The 22,940-nt window shown below is 42.2% G+C and overlaps 1 protein-coding gene across 2 annotated transcripts in view; it reads left to right on the top strand.

Annotated features, from left to right (window-relative positions):
• Nucleotides 1-22,940, top strand: part of Arhgap18 (Rho GTPase activating protein 18) — a 219,310-nt gene that overhangs the window by 49,880 nt on the left and 146,490 nt on the right. Inside the window, exon 1 of one of the 2 annotated variants that reach the window (XM_006986709.4) lies at nucleotides 17,477-17,679. The exons of the other annotated variant lie outside the window; for it this stretch is intronic. Within the exon in view, the coding sequence (XP_006986771.1) occupies nucleotides 17,567-17,679 (113 nt within the window). The 5' untranslated portion in view covers nucleotides 17,477-17,566. Of the gene's footprint in view, nucleotides 1-17,476; nucleotides 17,680-22,940 lie in introns of those variants that run through there. 2 annotated transcript variants of the gene reach the window in all.

Here is a 22,940-nt window from a genome sequence, read left to right as displayed (position 1 = left end):
TGAGTGGGAAACATTCGGATGCCCTGTCAGAGATTCCATTTCATGTTAAGTGATAGCTGGCCCTAGAGCTAGAAGATCCTGGTCGCCTGTCTGTTTCCAGGCCATGCAGAGGAGGCAAGAACCCACAAAGGAGGTTTCTAGCCTTGGAATAATTTCAAATAGTGAAGTTAATAATGTCTCTAATGTCTAGGATTTATAAAGCAAAGGTCTTCTAAAATTAGGTACTTGTAATTTATAATTAGACTTAATTATAGTTGTTGATTAGTTGGAAGTGGTAATTTAATGCTGTGCTGAGGAGGATTACGGACTTTGTGTTCTTGTGAATTTTTTTTAAAGCTTGTATACTGAAGCTTCAATAAGACAAAGACAGGTTGTGACTATTGACAAATTAGCAGTTCTAAGTGGTGATGATTCTGGATTCTTTACAAGGGGGTAGATAAAAGAACAGAGGGAAGGGCTGGAGAGATGGCTCAGCAGTTAAGAAGACTTTCTGCTCTTGTGAAGGACCTGGGTTCAGTTCCCAGCACCCACATGGTGGCTTGCACTATCCCTAACTCCAGTTCCAGGGTATCTGATGCCCTCAATTTGACGTCTGTGGGCACTGGGCATGTGTGTGGTGCACATAGATACTGCAGGTATAATGCTCACACTCATAAAATAAATAAATCCAAAGAAAGAATGAAAACTAGATTCCTTCTTATTTCAGAATGTGTAAGTAGGCACTGGATTTCCTTCTCAGGCGATAGAAGGTTTTATTAACCATGACCAATTCAGTAATGGTTTATTCTTAACTACAGACTTCCAACATCTATTCTTCCTACCAGGGAAGAATTCTACTATCAGGACTCTGAATATACTTCATTTCTTCATTATGCTCTCAGTGTTGTACTAATGCGCCTGCCTGTGCTCTGGAGAAGCAGGGCACCTGACATCCTGTGTCCTTGGCCAGATCTGTGGCATTTGGATTAGCAGCAATATCAACAAGTAACTGTATCCCTGGTATTACTTTGAAGACAGGGTGACAGTGGGAACTTTCTGCCCTCAGAGAATGTAGAGTTTGATGTGGTCTGTACTTGTGGCAGGTGAGGAGGAAGGCTTGAGAGAAAGATAAGTCTCTTCAGTATGGCATGGTCGAGGGCTAGAAGTATTGAAAAAGAATATAATAGAAGCAACATGATTATACATTGCAATGTCACTCAGATGTCAGTGGTTAGCCCTTTCTTGAAGGTATCTGAGAGAGATCTAAGTTAATGCCGAGGTCTTCTATATGAGAGCACACACACAAAAAAAGAAAAAGCTTTAACTTTAAGAACTATTAGGCTCTGATGGTTTTAGTCACACTTATTTAAAACACCTAAAAAGACAGTCTCAAGCAATTTTTACATGGGACAAGGAAGCAGGCAGGAAGTAGGTGTATACTTTCCTGCAATGCTGACTTTGACCCAGTGTGTTTGGATTATTGGGCCCAGAATTTTCTCAGTGTAAAAGTGGGTCACTTTGGGAAGTGGGTCCTCATTATAGAGTTGGAATTTATTATAAAAAGGTTATACTGCTGGTTACCATGGGGACGCCTGTAAGTCCAATACTCATGAGTTAGAGGCAGGTAGATTTGTTCCACATTTGAGGCCAGTCTCGTCTATGTAGCAAGTTCTAGGGTAGCTTGAGCTACATAGTGAGACCTGTTTACACCATACCCTCCAACACACATGAAGTATTCCAGAGTTATCATCATGCCTTTAAAGTATAAGAAGTCTAAGAAATATTCATGCTTAATATTTGCTTGCTGTGAGCACAGCACAAAGGTCTCTGAGCCCACAGATCTCTGGGGAGACCAGAGTATTAAGCGCTTTGGGTTGTCTTTCCAATGGGAAAGATGTAAAACCTGTTCTTCCATCCAGAAAGCTGGGAATTGGAGGTGGTTAATACCCTGGTGATCTGCGTTATCTGTTGGGTTAGGCCATGTCAAGCTCCTGTGACTGGGACAGGAGGCAGCTAGTAATCTGAATGACTCTTACAGTCAGGGGCTCCCTAAGATTTCACAACCAGGACCCAGAGATACCTAATAGTTTAAATGACTCTTCCATTATTTGTATAGCCAGAGGCTGCCCCAAGCTCCCACAACCAGGACCAGAGGTTGCCAATAGCCCAACTGACTTCTACACTATCTGTATGACTCAGAATAGGCCAGACCCTTAGGCCCTTAGGCTAATACAGGTAGCCTATCTCTAGAAACTATCTCGGAAGAAATGACATGTGCCCCGAGTTGAGTTTCTATGTAATTATGCTTCCTTATGCACCAGGGATTGTATTATAGCAGGAAACTTCGATTTTCCAAATTACAGTGTTTAAATTTGTTGGGAATAAACCACTTGGCATCAGACTCCCGAAAGTCTTGGACCGAACTTTATTCACCTCTTTGTGGACTGCATCCCTGCCTGCCATGAACCACCTGCAGGGTCCCTCTCATTTCATTTCCAAAGGTAAGACTAATTTACTGCAGAGAAAATATATGAAGCCCCTGTATGATTGCCTTGGATCTGTGTTGTTTTCCTTTGTCAGATGTAATAAGCATGCAGGCATCTTGGTTACCTATTTCTCCAAAAGCCCTCACAGTGTTTAGAATGCTATAGTGGTTCTGGTTGCTTTTGTACTCTATGGTTTCATTAGTCACACAAAAGGATGCTCAAATCTGACCCTGTTGCAAGGACTTCTGGGTTACTCGGCGAGGCAGCCAGTCTTTAAGATGAAGAAGGATACCTAAATAAATCTAGAGTTGGAGTTGCTGGGCTGAGAAGATAGCAGTCTGTAAAGTGTTTGCCTTGTAAGTATGACAACCAGGGTTCAGTGCCCAGAATCTATGTCAATAGAGAACCAGGCATGCTAGCATGTGCTCGGTAATCCCAGCACTGATGAGGTGAAGACAGGTAGATTCCCGGGGCTCTCTGGCCAGACAGTCAACCTATTACATAGTCTAGTTAATAAGTTCTAGGCCAATAAATGAACCTGTCTTAATTTAAAGAAAAGGAGGGGAGTGGCTCCTGAGGAATAACACCCAAGACTATCCTTTGGCCTCTATAAGTAGGCATGTGAGCATGTGCATATGTACACACACACACACACACACACACACACACACACACACACACATCCTACACAAGTAGAGGCTACCATTTTGAAATGAATGCCAGTTACTTTTTTTTTATACAAAACAAAAGGGGGTAACTACCTATAACTAACCTGCCCTTTGTGTTTATCACAAAAAGGTTGATGCATGTTCTGCTCCCAGAGTGACCCCCATTGTGTGTGCTCTCTTACCTTTTCTGTCAACTGTTCTCATCATCAGAACATTTAATTACCGTTTATCAGTAACATACCTCTTTCCTTGAGGGTCAGAACAGTACACAGAATTTTAAAAGATTATTGACCAAATACATGCATATATTGACAGTACTTATCTGTATTTACATTTATGAAAAATACAAAATACCTACTAAAAGAATCAAATTTGTTAAAATTATCCTGCACAGTGGCTTTCTGCAATCACAGTACCCAGGAGGCTGAGGTGGGAGAACAGGCAGGGGGATCACCACCATGAGTTTGAGGTCAGCCTGAGCTACCTAAGGAGGTTCCAAGCTAGTCTGACCTATAACATGAGATCTTGTCTCAACACCCCATCCCCCAACATTGGTTACACTGGAACATTTTATTCCTGTGTTTTATTGATCCTGCGATGTTTCTTTTATTCATATTAGTACTTCTCAAATTGGCATGTCAGATATCATTTTTGATATCCATAATATTATTGCCCATGCTATTTATTTACCTGTGACAAGCAAAGTAATGAATAATCATACAACTAACAAAGGGGAGCTCCTTTAGATTAGGGAAGTTATCATGTCACTACTAAACTCCCCTTAAAAGTCCCCATGATGTTTTGTATGTAGACTAGAATAATGGAAAAATCTAGACTTTCAGATCAAAAGAATTTTATTCTGGATTCGAGCCCTGCCTCCTTTCTTTGTGCCTTTCTCTTTAAACCTGACCCACTGATCTTTGAATGTGGTGGGGATGAAGTGCTGGTGTGAAACAGCTGCCTTGTGGAGCTGTTCAAAGAAGAGTAGCCAGGGATGCCCATCCTTTCTCCCCAGCCCAGTTGTACTCCAGGGCAGCCCTGCTCCTGCTCTGTAAGAATGCATCATTCCCACAGGCTCCAGAGCAGGAGCTTACTGGCTTCAGTGAGTGAAGACAGAGGCCTTCCAGGAGCCTTTGGTTTCAGAGCCTCCCTTGCTCCCACAGGCTTCTCCCAGGCTGCGGCTGTTGAGTGCTTCAGCGACTCCTATCCTGATAGCCTACTTGAGCAGCCGATGTGACAGCTTCACACAATAACTTCATAACCCTAACAAGCACTGCATCCTTTTTGGGAAGAATTTTTACCTCTTGCCCTTATCCTGTAAACAAGGATGGCCTCTGTTTAAATGAGAGGAAAGGGAAGAGGGAAGAGGATGTTGTATCACCTGGCCTGCTGGTTTGGGGGAACAGATGTTTTCCTTGTTTCATTGTTCCCAGAGAATGCTTTCAGGATAGGATAAACTAAATGCTCAAAAACACTGTCTTCCGTGAAGCAGCTCATACTTTTCTGGAGTATTAGAAGACAAAAACTTCTTGGATGGATTGGGGGGAATTATGGATACTTTTTTAAGACTTCTGAGTCTAGCCTCATCTGTGTGTGTGTGTGTGTGTGTGTATGTATGTATGTATATATATGTATATATGTATATGTACATAATTTTAAGGCACAGTTTTGCTATGTAACTAGCTATGGCTCACTGCAGTACTCACTATGTATAGCCCACACTTGCCTCAAACTCTCAAATGCTGAGATGACAGCCAAGTGCCAGAATGCCTATCATTTTCAATTATGAGATTTTATTTTGCTTTAGTGTTTTTCAAGTAGGCTACAAAGTGTCAAACAACAGGAAATAGATTTATTTCCGTAATAAAATATCAAACCAAAATGAAGAAGATACTGGTGGCTGCCATAAGAAGTTCAAGTTAGGTGTCTGAGTGGGTCTAGCCTATTCCCCGGCTACCACGGCTCGGCTGTGTGATGCCTTGGCTCATCTTTAATAGTGTCAGCCTGGAAGGCAATCGGGCAACACAGGAGAGAAAAGACTTGGAAGGGCTTCTCAGGAACTTCACAGCTGCTCCATAAGTTCACAAGTCTTTAGCCTCAAATCACAAAACAAACACAAAAGAGTCTGAAGTTTAATGCTCCAAGGAGACTCCCCTAATAGAAGTTAAGCATCCTTGATAAATGACCAAATACACCATTCAATAAGGAAGGCGCAGGAACAGCACACACACACACTCACACTCACACACACACACTTTGGCCAAATTACTCTCTTGGGGAAGAATGTCTAGAGATCTGCAAGTTCAGTCATGAAAGCTTTAATGCGTTCCCTTCACCTGTCACAAAGTTAGTTCATAACCACATGTCTTCTGAGGCCTTCCTACTATGGGGTTATATCAGGGCAGTTCTTCTCACTGTGTGTTAGATATCTACATTCATCCAGACTATAAACTTGCATAATTGTGTGCACTCTTCCAGTTCTTGAAGATTCTTTTGCCATGATGTCCCTCTGCATCATCCCTGCCTTGAGCAGCCCAGGCTGGGTGGAGGAGATGGGGTCCCAACAAGTCTGTCACTGCTGAAACATCACCCCAATGACCCATACTAACTACAGGGACCTTATAGCTGATTTCTGTCCTCTGTCTTCCATCCGTGTGATTCAGAACCAGGCAGCATTCCTTCTTTGCATGGATTTGATTATGTTTCTACTCTGTTCATTCATTTTGGGTTGTTTTCTACTGCTTCCAGAATATAAATATATAACGCACTAGAAGTTCCTAATGGTCTGGTACAAACTTATTTATTTTTATATTGACTCCTACTACCTCCCTCTCTCCATAGCACAATCTTCCCAGCACGTTTTAGAAATTGACATATGGTAATCATGCATATTTATGGAGTATAATATGATAATTTATACATGTATACAATGATCAAATCAGTGTAATTAGCATGTCCATTCCTTACTTTATCATTTCTTTATGTTGAGAAACTTTTAACTGTTTTCTAGTTCTTTGTAAACTGTGTTACAAATTATTTTGAACTACAGTCACCTTACAACACCAGATATAGAACATCAGAGCTAAACTCTTACGTAACTCACAACATGTTGACCTTGAACATAGACCGGATCTGCGTCTTCGCTTCTAATGGTTGTCACTCTCTTGAAGGAAGCTTTGCTCTTCCACCACCATTCAATTCTCTGTTGCCATTGCTTTGTGTAGGTTTGCAAGCATTTCTCTAGGCATGAAGTAGTAAATGGTCATGCAGAAACCTCAGCGCAGGTGAATCAGATGCAGTGTTCAGTGGTGCCCTCTTCCTTGGTACTTGGGTACACCCTGAAATTATTTGCCTTTTATTTGACATGTTCCCTGTCTTAATATTGAAATGTACTTTTTTTTCTGCACATCTGATCTAATGCTCAATATCACAGATAGTTACACTGTAGCCCACCCTCACTGAAAATAAATGTCAGAGGGCTGTGTAGTATCTAGCTGATTAAGCCTCTCCAGAAGTGTTTGTTAGTGTCTATGTAAGATGAGCCGGCCTGTGGCTTTAATGGAGACATGAATTGTGACAGCATATATATATTAGATATAGATATAGATTAGATATAGATATAGATATAGATATAGATATAGATATAGATATAGATATAGATATAGATATAGATATAGATATAGATATAGATATAGATATGGATGGATAGATAGACAGACAGACAGACTGACAGATAGATAGACAGAGAGAGAGAGAGAGGCAGGCTTGCTCATCTCAAAGCACTTCATTGAAGACATCATTAGAGGGCGGGGCTTCCTCTCGGATAGTGGAGGACTCTGCGATACTTTTATTCTATGGCTCTCATTCACATTTGAGGTGGTAGAATTTTAGCTCTGGACTGAAATCTTTGAAAAAGCCTTTTAAAGAACATGTCTGATGGTGGACTCCACTGATTTTCTTTTGATATTCCTGTAATACAGGTACATTCCCGACAGACTGTGTAGAATAGAGTAAAGGCAGTCTCCCTTGACAGAAATCAAAGTGTCCCTGTTTTTGACTGCTTCTGTGTGTGTGTGTGTGCGTGTGTGTGTGTGTGTGTGTGTGTGTGTGTGTGTGTGTGTGTGTGTATGTGTGTGTGTTTCTGAGTGATGTATTCATTTCACCCACCACAGCTTTTGTTTTGATGATCTTTGCAAGGTTAAGACAAATATTGCTTCTGAGCTAGCCAGGCTTACAGTAGGGAGGATTTCGGAATATGACTCATCTTTCTGACCAAACGTGTGATTCTACTGTGTTGATTCAAATCCTTGATAACTTAGAGAGAGATGCATTTCTCAGAACAACATCACAGCATGGAGTTTAAATTCAACGACTTAGAAGGTTATATTCACCTTCTGGAAAGATTTTTAAGACTGCTTCTGTTGAAGCAGAAGAGGCAACATGTTACCACATGTGTGTGTGAAGACTCCCAGAGATTTCATCACACCTAGGTTTCCTGCTTTCTGCCTTTCACACCAGTTGTGATGGAAAGCTGCGTTTTATGAATGTCCACTGTGTTCCAGACTATTTTATGTATGTACGAAAGGTATTGCCTCACGCTTGGAAGATGATGACCACATGGGATTTTATTATGTTTACTTCTGCTTATTAATTCTTACCTGTAGGAATGGGATGCATCTAATATTACAGTGTAAGTTTTTATTGAGAAAGGAAAAACACATAATAGATACTCTTAAAGAAAACTATAGAGATGAAATACTGGGAAAACAGACTGAGGGAAAATAGGCTTACTTTGTAGTGGAAGTCACTTGAGTTTTTTGTTTGTTTGTTTTTCTTGCTATTTGAATTATAGACAATCTTAGAGTTTTGCGGAGATTTTATTTTTATTTTCCCTAGGAGGTAGGGTATGACACAGGAGTTTAAAAAACGAAGTTATTTGAAAGGGATTAGTTGAGCTAGCAAGATGGCTCAGTAAGTAGGGAGACCGGCCACTAAGCCCAGTGACCTGTGTTTGACCCCTGGAACCTATCTGCAGGAGGGTTGTCCTCTAACTCTCCACATATCCTGTGATGCACACCCTCCCCCCCTACACAAAATAATTGTTTGAATATGGATTCATAAAGGCTGCCATAAATGCTGATAGTAGATTCTTTTGACTGTGCTGAGGCAGGTCCTAAACTTGAACTATTTAGGGAAAGTATATTGGTACTTTGGTACCAGGAGATGGAATTTTCCTGGTCTCTCAGTCTTGGCTCCATAACCATTTGACCTGCTCCTCCCCAACCCACCCCCTGCTGACTAGTAGCTGCTTCTATAAAAAGAGTAGCTTAGACTGGATGTAGATAACTTTTGGATAGCCTCAGCCCTATAATTTTGAGTCTCTCTTTAAAATTTCATAAGGCTTAGATCCTCTTGATTATAGCTGTGTTCTCAGTGCCTTGGTAACGACCAGAGGTCAGCAAATTATTAAACAGAATGATGGAAAATGCTTTTCTACATATTTTCAGAGGAGATTTCAAGAGCACAAGCTGTTTGGGTACAAGGACATTTAAGGATCTTGTCTCCATTTGAGTGAGAGCAGGGCATTTGGGGGAAATCCTTCGTAGTAATAAATCCAAAGAATGGTGGTTCTTGAATCACTGTAACAATCTGTGGAAACTTAGGCCATTGACCTGGTTTTGAAGTGGGATTGCTATGTGTGTCCAACCAGGCCTCAGGCCACCCACCCCAGGGTAGCCATAAAGCCCAACACAAAATTGTAAGGTGACTTAAAACACTGAGAATTTTTAGTGTGTGAAAAAAATTTTTTTAGCAGATTATATAGTTCTTGAGCACGAACCTTGTAGATGACAATGTCTGTTGCCACATCAAATGTGGGATTCTCTTGAATTAATTGTATTGCAAATTTTCTAAGTAATTCACTAGTTTTCCTGAAAATTCTTTCACAGAGAAAAAATGCAGCCAATGATACAAAGACATAAATTCAAGAAAGAAAACATCATACAGAAAGATTTTTTTCCCCCTGTGACTCTAGGCTGCTATTGGTGGATGAGTCAACTTTAATAGATTCTTGGGAAATAAAGTCTTGCCACAATATCAAATTGTTTCAAGGACTTAAAAGTATATACCATATTAAATAAAAAAAGCTAACAGTTATTTCCAAGGACTCTGTATTCACACACACACACACACACACACACACACACACACACACACACACTCAAAACTGAGTCAGTTACCCCAAACAAATTTTAATATAAAGCTTTGTTTTTAATTCAGAAATAATTTTACTTTCATTTCAGTAGCAGTAAGTTCTGTAAAGCCTGATTCTCAGAGTTCTGTGTGAACAGAGGAAGTAACAAGTCACATGACCAGCTCTGCTGGACTCAGGCCTATGTGAAGGCAGGCCTATGTAGAATCCTCCAAGAACCAGAGTGGATGGACATCGTATCAGGAAGTCAAGAACGAATTTCTGTTGAGCAGAAAATCCTGCAGAAGGGCTCTCAGATGTTTGTGTACAGAGACATGGAGAGGCTCTTCTCACCTACACCAGCCCCAGAATTACATCCTATGAAACATGGGCTTCAAAGACTGGCTTAGCATTTCAGCTGCCAACCTTGGTGGACTAGGAGGCTGCTGGTTTTGTAAAACAATGCCACATGTTCTCTATCTTTTGTTTTTAAGAAGATTATTTTTGTATTTTAATTATTGAACGTGCGTGTCTATGTAGGTATGCAGGGGAGAGTGCCAGGTGCCTACAGACCAGAGCACTGGAGCTGGAGTTCTAGACAGTTGTGACCTGCCCACTGTGGGTGTTGGGAACTGAGCTCAGTTCTTCCTGTGCCTTTCACTACAGAGGCATCTCTCCGGCAACCATGTGCTGTATCTTTAAAAATGAAAGGAGTTTCTTATTTAGCTGAGCAGAAAGAATTACTACTGAATAAGCCAAGCTCCCCCCAATTAAGTTCCTCACTGGAATTACTGTTAAAGATTCCTCACTGAAATTACTGTTGAAAAGTTTTTTTTTTTTTCTCTTGGAAACTGAAGCTTGTCCATAAAGCACAAACATGCTTAGATATACTCTAGCGAATTACTCAAACGCTGTCACTAAAGAAGGGATACTAGGATTTCCCTGTTGTTTCTTTCTGAAAAAGGTATTCATTTTATTTTTATTTATGTATATGTGTCTGTGTGTCACGTGTGTGGGTGACCCCAGAGACCAGAAGAGGGCATTGGATCTACTGCCCCAGGACTGGCAGGAGGTAGTGAACCATTCGTTGGAGGTGCTGGAAACTGAACTTGGGTCCTCTGGAAGAGTAGCAAGTGCTCTTGGCGGCTGAGCCATCTCTCCAGGCCCTTCCTGTTGTCTCTGATGGCCCAGTCTGAGAACTCAGTGAACAAGGCCCAAACTGTGATGAGGCTGATAATCACAGTGGTCCTGGGATAGTTGCTTTTGCCTTCAGACTGGGTCCTTCCAGAGAGCACGAGACAGGAGCATGTGCTTACATTGTCTTCACTCGAGAAAGAAAGTGGGGGTGTGGTACTGATGTTTGAGGTGCCCCAGTGGTGAGTACAGCATATAGGATGTTTTTAATTCTAGTAGATTACTTTTCCAGTTCTGAAGATCTCCCTGAAATTCTAAGCTTCTGGTAAGCCTCTCAACACAAATTCCTTTGGATGGCACCAGTGTGTGCAGTTGTAGTTAAGTATTCTAGTCAAACAGTGTGCTTATTCTGGACGTTTCTGTGGGACATTGGAACTGTCTTCATTTGCAAAGGGATACTACCCTTTTAAAAACAAAACAACAGAACAAAACAGGAAATGGTTTTTATTTCTATTTTCCTCCAAGGCACAAATCAACCCATCCCTGTTCTTTTTCTCCTTAATTTACTTTTTTTTTTTTGAGAGAGAGAGAGAGAGAAAGGGGTTGTGCCCTTGGTGTGTAGGTCAGAGGGTAGCTTTCAGGAGTTCGTTCTCTCCTTCGACCGTGTGAGGTCCCTGCCCTCACCTCCTGAGCCCTCTTGTTCCTTTACTTCCTCTTCCTGTACAGGAGACTTCCCCAAGTTTCTCTCAGCACTTTTGATCTGTCTGTTGTCCCCCCTACACACACCTCTATCCAGGAAGGAACCTAACCCCCCCCCCAGTGGTTTCTTTCTGTGAGGTAGAAGCATCCCTGGAGACTTTACCATCTATTTCTAGCTAAGACTTTTGTATTTTGAACAAATCGACAGCTTCAACTCTAGATTTTCCAAATTGCATCTCTATGCTAGGTAAAACTCAACTTCTCTAGTATGTGGAGCCCTAGGATGTTCTTCACTTGTATTTAAAACTTGATTCTTCAGCTGTATTTAAAACAAAGCTCTCACTAAACCGAGTAATGAGGAGAAAGAAAACTAATGGAAAAGTTAGTCATGCACTGCACTTGGCCTTGTTGGATGGTGTCTAGTTTCAACATGACAAGTGGGTTCACCGTGGAGCCCTATGACCTTGACCATGGACAGCTGTGTTCTAACACAGGCCCTTTTCCAAGACCCAGTGCTTAAGAAATTGGTGCTAATTGTCTCTGGGTTTACAAACTTAATCTGTCTGCCATTGCTGGACTTTTTTTTTTTTTTTTTTTTTTCCAAAAACAATGGAAGGATGTTGACAATGACCAAAGTGGTTTTGTTTCATTTCTATGGACAGAACACTTTCAGATAGGTTGTCTCTTAGAATGCCATACACCTCTAGTGTTTTGACGTAAGAAACATTTTCAAGGTACCAAGAAATACATTTGTGTGCTGGCGAGAATGCCAATCTCCAACCCAGTGCATTTTTTCTGTTTGCTTGAACACAATAAATTTGCTTTATGCTCTTCTCCTTTCTTGTCATCTACAGGGCTCTTTCTATAAAGGAAATAGCGTCAGTACTGAGACAGCTGTAGCTTTAACACTCACCAGTCACACACACACACACACACACACACACACACACACACACACACGTACACACACACACACATACACACGTACACACACGTGCATGCACACTGGCTCCTATCCTTGCTTCTGCTACCTACAAGCTAGATGTCACAACCCTCATGTCTAGAATAGGCATAATTTTAATATATCTTTTAGCATTCTTGTATGAGTAAATAAGAAACCTTATCATCCAAGTCTAAAAAAAAAAGTACACAAATATTAGCAAGTGTCATTTTTTAGCAGCAAACTCCTTAACTGTAAGAAAGGGCTTTTCTTTCCCCCTTAAATGTTTGCAAGAAGCCCTAAATTAGCCCCCCAGCTGTAACAGTTGCCTATTATTCTGGGTATGATTCATACATATTTTCCCTGGAGGGACAGTTAAAATAACTTTGATAATGAGGTAGAAATGTTTGAAGCTGTCCAGATAAAGGCAGACTCATCCCTCATTGACCCAGATAGAATTAGTAACGAGTGACATTTCCAAGGAAGTCCATTTCAGTTCTGTAGACAGAATGTTTTTTAGCTATAGTTCCTTTGCACAGAATTGACCAGAATGGAAGCTTTCAAGAATTATTCATGATAAAGGCCCATCAGCAAGACAGCATAGAAAACTCCCTCCTCATCACTCAGTACTACTCTAGATCCATTGTATCACTTAGGTTGAAAAAATAAAACTGTGACTGATTCATCTATTCAAGTTCTCATTATAACACATAATTAGAGATGGGGTTCAGTGTTGCCATTGGAAAGATCATTTTCCAAATGACTTTGTTTCTGTATAGGTTTTACATCACCATATAGAAGTGGATGATTTTTCCTTCACTTACTGGCATTTCCTTCACTGATGTAGACTGATGAGGAGGGAAAATATTAATAAATGTGTTAATGCCACTGCAATTTTGGTTTCTTCCCAGTCTAATTCTACATTACTAAATAAAGGCCCATGTCAAAATATGAACAGTTAGTAAATTCCTCCATACTAGTAGCACTGAACTTACGAATTTTTAAAATGAGTTTTGAACATGGTTGTCAAATTGTCAAACACTCCAGCACTGTATCGCCAACCTATTTTTAACAATTCATTTGAGTGCACAAATTACAGCTTTCTTCCCCCTTTCTGTGACATCCAGTACACCACACTTGAAGAGGATGAATGAAATGCATGGTTAAACTGTCTTGATGTTTTTAATTACTTTCTAAGATGACTCATAACAGGAAGCATTTGGAATGAGCTCAACAGCTTGGAAGATTCACATTTTCAAGGACATGAAATGTCTGAAGTAGGAGACACTAAAGTGTATGTTTATTGCATTCTACTTTTTTTTTTTTTTTGTAAAGATGATCTGTACAAGAATGCTGGCTGGTAGAGAACCAAAACTGAACTATGAATGTTGGTAGAGTTAAGGTTATGAAATAAGAACACTCTTTCATTGGTCCATGTTGGTGGTTAGGTTTACTTCTATGATGACATAGTAAAATTCTGACACTATTTTTAACTCCCTTGAGCTTAAGTCTGAAGCTGGGTCCACCACTCCTACCAGCTGTCTATCTGCCTGTGGCAGGCGTATCCTCAGACCAGTGACAACAGCACTTGGAAGAAATGAAGAGGAGCATGAGGAATTTCCATGTAATGAGTACGATTCAAAATTTATAATGTTTTGGAGTTTAATCTGTATCACAGTTCATTTTCTGCCTGGACCCAACTATTACTTGAACTTGTGAAATAGTTACATTTTAACCTATGCATTATGGTTAATTTATTCAATAAGTGAAGATGCTATAATTAGGTAGAGATATGACTTAATGACTGTTTGGGTTCCCAGTGGACAACATCTGTCATTATCAATTGACTCATGAGAGCTGGCAGTGTCCCCTGTGTGACACCCAGAGACTGGAGGTTCAGTGAAGGAAGGAGGGAGTAGAGAAGAGAAGTGAAGATATAAAGGAGGCCCAGGGAAGAGAAGGGAGGGAAGGAGTGGAGCAGAGAAAAGGAAAGAAAAAGAGAGTTTCCAAAACACAGAGGGGTTACCCTTAAGCGAGATGGTGGGATGGCCGGGTGGTGGTGGTGCACACCTTTAATCCCAGCCCTTGGGAGGCAGAGACAGGTGGATCTCTGTGAGTATGAGGCCAGCCTGGACTACAGAGTGAGATCCAGGACAGCCAGGACTGTTTCACAGAGAAACCCTGTCTCAGGGAATAAAAAAAAAAAAAAAAGATACTGGGATGTAAGAACCCTTTACCATTTTCCCATACAAGGTCATTTAAAAGGTAAAAACACCCAGTCTAACTTACAGACCTTCTGGCTGTCTCTTCCCTTCCTGTATTTTTTTCTTCTTCATTTTACCTGAAATGGTAAACTCTTCAGGGGTACTAGTATGTGCATGGGAGCCACTTGTCTGGCCAATTTTAATTCCAGGTTGATATTGAAGGAACGTGCAGATTCCCTTACCTCTTCCTCCATTTAGCATTGACTTAAGAGCCTGGGATACGGAAAAAATGAGAGGTCAGATGCAGAGGGAAGAGAAAGGAAGACAGTGTGCCCCGAGGGAAGAAGGATATGTAGGTGAGGTGAAAGCCTCACTTAGGGCAGGAAGTGACTGTCTGCAGATCAGGGAACTGTCTCCTTGGGCACTAGGGAATCAGTGAAGGCTTGGAAGGAGTCACATCATCTCAGTAGTGCTGGGGCAGATTCAGTAAGTACGTGCAGAATTTAGCGGAGGTGACAAGATGGACTAAAGACCAGTCAGTCCTAAGAGTGGAGCCATCACCCAGGTGGTGGCTCACACGTTTAATCCCAGCACCCAGAGGCAGAGGCAGGCAGATCTTCAAGTTTGGGACTAGCCTGGGCTACAGAGTGAGTTGCAGAGCAGCCAGGGCTACAAAAAGAAAACCTGTATTGAAAAACCAAAAAAAAAAAAAGAAAGAAAGAAAAAAGTAAGTAGAGTATAGCTAACACTAATTCTAAATCCCAGTGGAGAGGTGAGTGCAGCAGCGAGCCCTCAGGAGGAGGGATGGGAATATCCAGCAACTAATTGTGAAGAGAAAGGGAAGAATATATATAGTAGGGTCTTTTAAAAGAAAGATGTGGCCGGGCGGTAGTGGCCCACACCTTTAATCCCAGTGCTCGGGAGCAGAGAAAGGTGGATCTCTGTGAGTTCAAGGCCAGCCTGGGCTATAGTGTGAGTTTCTGGACAGCTAGGACTGTATTACAGAGAAATCCTGTCTTGAAAAACCAAAAAAAAAATAAATAAATAAATAAAAATAAAAAAAATTAAATAAAAATAAAAGAATAAAAATAAAAGCAAGGTGTGTGTGTGTGTGTGTGTGCGCGCGCGCGCCGAGTTCACTGCAGACATGACAGAAAAGACATTTTTTGAAAAATGGAGATACATCAGAAGTATATATGTGTGCATATATATTTATTTATATTTATATATTAATTTAATATTTATATGTTTATTTTATATTTATTTTTTCACCACAGGGTTTCTCTGTGTAGCCTTGGCTGTCCTGGATCTTGCCCTGTAGACCAGGCTGGCCTTGAACTCAGAGATCTACCTACCTGCCTCTGTTGGGACTAAGAGTGTGTGCCACCACACCCAGCTGACAGTGGATATTTTAAATATAAATAAAGTTATTTTTCAGTTTTTAAATATTGAAAAAATGCAAATCATATATGTATATGGAATGGCAAAATCAAAGGCAAAATCCTCTGAGGAATTTTAGCTAGATTAACCGAGAGTGGTCGCAAAGATAACCAAGAATTTTAGCTGGATTAACCAAGAGTCATCACAAAGATAGCCAAGAATTTTAGCTGGCTTAACCAAGAGTGATCACAAAGGTAACCAAGAATTTTAGGTTGTGGCTGGAGATTTGGATCCTTTGGTAGCTTCCTTCCCTTGCAAGTTCTGGATCCAGTGACCCCACCCCCCCACACTGGCAGCCATAGGGACAACTGGCAGACCTGCTGGTGTATGCCTGGCAAGAGAATCCCAAATTTAATGTTGTTTTCAACTGGGTAGCAAGTTCAAGTTGAAGGCCATCTTGGCTCTCATGAGATCTTGCCTCAACAACAACAACAATCAGGGCCGAAAGATGGCTCAGTAGTGAAGAGCACACACTATTTTTCCAAATGGCTCCCGGCACCCATGTTGGCCAGTTTACAACTTCCTTATAACTTCATCTCTGAGGAATCGGAAACTCTCTTCTAACCTCTGGCGAACCAGAACACATGTGGCAGACACATAGACAGACATACAACCATACACATGAATAATCCCTGCCCCCCGCCCCACCTAACAGTAATGACAATAACAGCAACAAATCAGTGTGTGGTGTCCTGAACAGCACTTGGGAGGCAGAAAGCTGGAGAATCTTGAATCTCTGAGTTTGAGGGCGGCCTGGTTTACACAGCAAATTCCAGGCCAGCCAGGGTTACAAAGATCCCATCTAATAGAGATATAATAATATACATGATAAGGAAATCCATATCAAGCAAAAGTGTTTCAATTCAGATTGCTACGTAGATCACAGTAGAAAGAGAACACAGAAAATGATTTTTTAAATCACTTTTGAGCTTGCTTTTTCATCAAACAAAACAGTCAAGATGGGCTTCCGCTGCCATTTCCTGACTTATTTTGGTCGAGGTATTTCACCTGTCCCTTGGCTATAATTCTTCTTACAATATTGATACATGTGCGCGCGCAAGCTGAAGTGCTCCTGGGCACCCGCCCGCCCACACACAGACATAGCTCCACCCCCCTCCCCCCCCCCCCACACACCACTGTAAAATAATAGATTCCCAGTAAATGTCGGGTCTTGTTTTATTTTTGAGCGATACCTCTTGACAGGTCGTTTAGCTGGCTATTTCCCCCTCTAAAGAGTGTTTTGATAAAACAAGAGGTATGTTTGACATTCCAGGGTACACAGTAACACAATATTTTTAATGTGAAAGCGAAGCCTTTCTCGGGGTGGCCAGATGGCACTGGGATGTTGGACGGGGGCTCCTCGGGTTTTGCTGTGGTGAATGTGGACGCCTTGCCTTGAAGGGGTTAAAGGAATGCCTTTCTCGAGTTACATGAAGTAGCAGAAATTATCAGATGGAAACAGGAATGGGGTAAGGGGAAAGGGCTCTGCCCCAACCCATGGTTTCCTTTCTCACTAGGCTTGTATTTACACCGGTTAGCTGTTCTTACTTTGGGCGCAGGGACCACCACACAACACCCGGGCCCCCTTAACTGCTGCTGCTGCCGCCGGCTGGGATGGCCCGGTTTAAACAAAGCTGTGAGTCACCCACAGCCTGTGACTGCAGGGCCAGGAAGCCCTGCCGGAGAGGCCACGCCCCTCTCCCTGTGAATCGCTGGCCGGGACAAGGGAGGGGCTGGCCCTTGCTAATGAGCAAGTTGCCAAGGCGAGACAGGAACTTCATTCCTCTCTGTGTCAGGATCCCAGAAATTATGCCCCTTCTCTCATCATGAGCTGGCTCTCGAGTTCCCCGGGAGTTGTGCTAACCGCTTACCACCCCAGCGGCAAGGACCAGGTCGTTGGGGAGAGCCATGCAAAGGGAGGCGACGAAGCCACCTCCAGGTAAGGAGACCAACCAACAAAAAAAATCCCCCACCTGCCCCAGGAACAAAGTGACAGGGAAGTTGTCATGAGGGAAGAGAATCACCTCTACACTTGAAGCCTGACCTCAGGCTGCAGCCTGGACCTTTGGCTCGTCCTTTGCATCTCAGCCGCTCCGCCGTGTGTGTGTGTGTGCAAGAGTCCTTCGGATTACCGGTGGAGGATGGGGGGACGTGGCTCTGTGGCGCTCTACCAGTTACTTAGCAGGTGCATGGGCAAATGCTGACTGATCAAATGACTGTATCGGAAACACTCTCTGTGAGATGGAATTCTTGAATGGGCTCAAAACTCCGCTGGAACTGGAAGCTGGGAAAGTCTGCCAAAAAACGCAGGGAGGCTGGTCACTCCGCTAGCTGTTTTGAGAGTGCCACCCTCCGCCCAGAGCGCTGAAAGCAGACCTCTTGGGCAAAATGCCCAAGATACTGGCCTGTGGCAGAGTTCACGCTCTTCAGTGTACGTAGATTACCGCCACAGCGCAACACACCCCCTACGAAAGGGATTTCAAAAGGGAGTTTTTGTCAGCAGCGTGGTTAATGTTAAATCACTTGATAGGCAGACAGGGTAAATGTTCTATAGACTATGGAGGCGCTTAGAGTCATCTGGGTACTTTGTTCTGTTTTTCAAGGTTGGTTCCCGCCCCCCTCTTCCTCTCTCTCCTTAATGACCTTCTCCCTAGCTGAAACTTTTAACCTCCAGTCTTAGATATACATTGCAAATATTGGCCTGGAAGATTGCCAAACCAAAAAAAAAATTAGTTATCAGCAAGTCTAATTCCATCTTGATGCTAAAAGTGATCATGAAAACGTCATTGTTCTTGGGTGACTTAACGCCCAGGACTTACACGAAAAGAATGCCTCCTTTCATTGGTTTTTCCAAATCCCCAAACATAAGGACGTGGGAAAGTCAAAGGAAAAGCTGTAGTATTCCGGGTTAGATCTTGGCTGAAGAACTTCGCCTCTCACATGTTGCCCATTGTATGGAAGCCATTGAATGAACTCATTTCCAAAGTTAAAAGCGAATGGCTGCCCTTGCGCCCCATGCGTTACCATTTTGCTTTCTGTTGTTTTGGGGGGTTATCTGTCGTTTCCATCCATGCTTCTGAACAACAGCAAAATATTCACCTTCGAGCAGCAAACAGCCAGCGACAGCTAACCGGTAGCTGGCCTAATTTGTCTTCTGCACAGGCAGTCAAAATAGCCAGAACTGTGCGAGCTTGCATATTCTTCAGTTGTAATGGCTTCAGGCTGGGTGGGCCTGAGGACTGGAGCTGAGTCATGGAGGTCTTGGTTGTAAGAATGAATGAAACTCGGGGGGGGGGGGGGGGCTTGTGTCCAAACCTCTCATCCCCATTGTTCAGGCTCAAACCCCAGCAATTCCTTCAGTTGGAGTCAAGTTTGTTTTTGCATGAGTCGGCGGCGGATGTTCCTAGACATTTTTTCCTGTTGTCTGCACTTTGATAGCTTGTGATGCATGGTTTAGACTTGAGCGGGTTGAACAAACGAGGAGGAATGGATTGTTTTCAGCTATTTTGGAAGTAGAACTCAAGTGGGTGGAGGAGCAGGGTGAACAGTAGCCCATGCAGTGTGTGTGTGTGTGGGGGGGGGGGCACGTCTCTAGGATGGCTCCAAAAGGCCTTTCTGCTGACTGCCATACTGCTTACCCACCCTGTTCTGGGATTTGGTTTTCATGGGGGATAGTAACTGATTGGAGAGTGGGGGAGAAGATGGAAGACTTGTTTGAGGCAGGAAGGAGAGAGGAGGGGGTTACTCCTCACTAATTTTTACCCTGATACTTAGTGTAAATTATCAGCCAAGCAGAATGTAGCTTTGGGATGTACCTTGTTTAGCCTCAAAGGGGTTAAGATATTAGAATTGGTGTGGAGTAAGGCTTGATGGAAGGAGGAGGGATTTGAGGGGTGGATCAGGAGTGACCATCTAAAGACAGTGATGTTGGTTAGGGGTGAATAGGATGTTGGCTGGGTGGGCTGGTTGGCCGGTAGTTTAAGCATTAGAAAGATGCTCCAAGGTTTCAGTGATGGTTGATGCCTAAAGGTTTCAGTGATGGTTGATGCCTATTTTGTAAATAAAGCCAATCTGGGCAGTGGTGGCGCATGCCCATAATCCCAGCACTCGGGAGGCAGAGGCAGGCAGATCTCTGTGAGTTCGAGAATAGCCTGGGCTACAAAGTGAGTTCCAGGAGAGCTACACAGAGAAACCCTGTCTCAAAAAAAAAAAAAAAGGTAAATAAAGCTGAAGTAAAATACATATAAAGAGGCTAATTTAGATCCTGCATGTCTTCATATCTATTTAAAAGTAGATGGAGGTATCTTAAAATTCTGACCTTGCTTATCAAAAGACTCCGTTTAGTCTAAATAATATATACATTGATGAACTATTTAATCAAACAAATGGTTCAATACATATATATATATACACACATACATAATGCAGTTAAAAAACACACAGTGTTATGTTCATGATTTCAGATGTTTATAGCAAATGTTTGATTTTTAGCTTTCTCTTGCCAAGTCTTTATTGCTGTTCCGGTCTTATGAAAACTTAGGATAGTGAGAAATTAACATTTTGTAAGTAGTCTGATATCCTCAGATTCCTCAGATTCCATTATCTCTCTTTATCAGAACACACATCCAGATCCCAGGTTGAAGAATTCCTCTTACTCCTGGTTGGGGCTTTGCAATTATAGAATCGTGTGTGTGTGTGTGTGTGTGTGTGTGTGTGTGTGTGTGTGTGTTGTTTTTTGAGGCAGGGTTTCTTTCTCTGTGTAGCCCTGGCTCTCCTGGAACTCACTCTGTAGACCAGGCTGACATCAGTCTCACAGAGATCTTACTGCCTCTTGAATGCTGGGATTAAAGGCATGTACCACCACGCCCAGATAGAACCCTGTTTTCTTATTTTCTTTTTTGTAATGTTTTTTTTCCTCCAACTACTGGGACTTGAAAGAGCATGGTAGCATTAGTTTTCTGGCTGACTGTATACAAATGTTTCCAAAGGAAACCACTTTTTATGGGCAGCTATATTTACAAGACTTTATTTACTTACTTGTTTCCCAGGCTGGCCTCTCAGTATTTGCTTTAGGAAAAGTAAGTTTTCAACAAAACTGTATTACATTACCATTCTCTTGACTTGAGCATCATTTTAAGGGGGAAAAAAAACTCTATGATTGCTTTATATGTTTTTGTTTTTGTTCTTTTAATATTATTGTCAAATGATATTTTCTGTCTTATTGGAAACTAACTCAAAAAAAATTAATAGTTTAAAATGGTTTGGAGAATGAGCTTTTTGTGTCTCTCTTGAACAAATATGGTGTTCCTTATATAAGGGTTATCACAAACCTGAAACCCAAGGCTGGGAGACCAACATGGCTGGATTCACACTCTGACTGACTCTTATAGTCATTATCAGTGTGAACCACCGGAGAGTTCATTCAGTCTCTGCCTGGAAGTTGGATGTCACGTTAGCCCTCCCCTTGCTGGGACAATGAAGTTAGAAATCCATGCAAAGCCCATGGGGCAGTGTCTGGCTCAAAGCCAGCCTGATGTTTTCCTTAACACTTTATGCCCTGTAGAGTATTTTTCCTCAGTTTGACACCGTGCTTGGGAATCTCATTTTGTCATGGGTTGAGGAATAGATGCATAGTCACCATGCTTAGTCAAGAATGATATTAGAAGCTAGATGTGATGGTACATAGCTATATGGGAGTGAAGGAGTGAAGGAGGATCAGAAATTCAAGCTAGCCTTGTCTATCCAGAAAGTTCAAGGTCAACCTGGGTCATATAATGCCATGTCTCAAACAAACTATCCACCACCACAATATCCAAGTAAATAAACAAATAAAATGACTTATTGGAAACTGGGTGTGGCTGGTAAATACCTATAATTTCAGCATACAAGAGGAACTAGGAAGATGAGGATTTCAAAGCCATCTTCAGCTGTATAACAAGTTTGAGTCTCATCTATAAAACTCCATCTCTCGCTCACTCTCTCCCCATTCCAGGTCAAAGAAAAAAGACATTGTAAAATGAAGATCAGTGTAAATCTTCTAGACTTTTGGAATCAGAAAGTCCTTGGAAATGTGTTTTGTTCCGCAGCAGTTTTGAGTTGGCCAGGAGACAGCTGCACATGGAAGTTGGGCACTGAAGTCCATAAACGTTGATGGAATGTGGGTGGGTCCTTTTTTGGCAGCTAGACTCGCCCCTGTCTTCATACCTCCCTCCTCCACCTTCAGGGACTTGGCCCAACAGCATGCCAAGCAGAAAGCGCTGTCACTTTCATACCCATATTTCAGCTCTAACCATGTTCGGGTTTCATCCATTGCTTTGTTCTATAAGCCTGGCCATCCAGTTGCTCAGTTACTCCAAATACAATCTCTAAGTTGTCACTGAGAATCAGACAAAGTGTCCCTTTGCTGGGGTTTCATGGAGAATGTGACCAGTTGCTTTTTCTCACTGTGACAAGTACCTGAGAAAAGCGAGAGAGTAAGCACTGTCCTTGAGTTCCACTTAGAGGCTTCAGCCCATGAATCCCATGGATTTAGGCTTGAGTCAAGGGTAAGCAGCTTGGTAGCAGGAGTGTGTGGTGGAGGAGGCAGCCAAGAAGCAACAAGACAGATAGGAGTCTGCGTTTAGCTAGAGCTGCCCAAGACACACCCCAAGTGGTTTATTTCTTCCTATCAGGCCTTACTTCCAGAAGCACTTTATCACCTCCCCAAATAGTGCCTCCAGCTGGGACCACTGTTTCAACACAGGAGCCCATAGAAGACATGTCAGATTCAAAATTTGTCAAAAAGTATGTCTTGGGGTAGAGAGAGGTATCCAGATGTCGACAATAAACCCTGAGCTGCTGATGGTCAGGATTAGCAGGTATCTGAGAGCAAGGGCTATTAAGGCAGAGAGGTCAAGAGGAATAAGAGCCATAGGTCTAGAGGAAGTCCTAGAGCAGATAACAGAGGCAAAGAGCCCTGCATGGCCAGAGGGCTGGGGAGAGAAGGAAGCTACCAGGCCGATGACAGCTGCTAGAACATTTGGGCTTTTTGATTATACTTAAAAAAAAAAAAAAAAAAAAAAAAAGGGTAATGTGGAGGGGAGATGGTTTTGAGCAGAGGAAGGACACAGAGGAGACTTCAGTTTTAAAAGGTCACTTTAGAATAGGGGGTCGATTATAAACTGTAGAAACAGCAGCCACATGTAGAAGGTAAAGGTAACA

This window comes from Peromyscus maniculatus, chromosome 16, assembly GCF_049852395.1.
Source record: "Peromyscus maniculatus bairdii isolate BWxNUB_F1_BW_parent chromosome 16, HU_Pman_BW_mat_3.1, whole genome shotgun sequence".
Lineage (NCBI taxonomy): Eukaryota > Metazoa > Chordata > Mammalia > Rodentia > Cricetidae > Peromyscus > Peromyscus maniculatus.
Note: the sequence above shows the minus strand (reverse complement) of the source record. Positions and strands in the feature narration are given on the sequence as shown.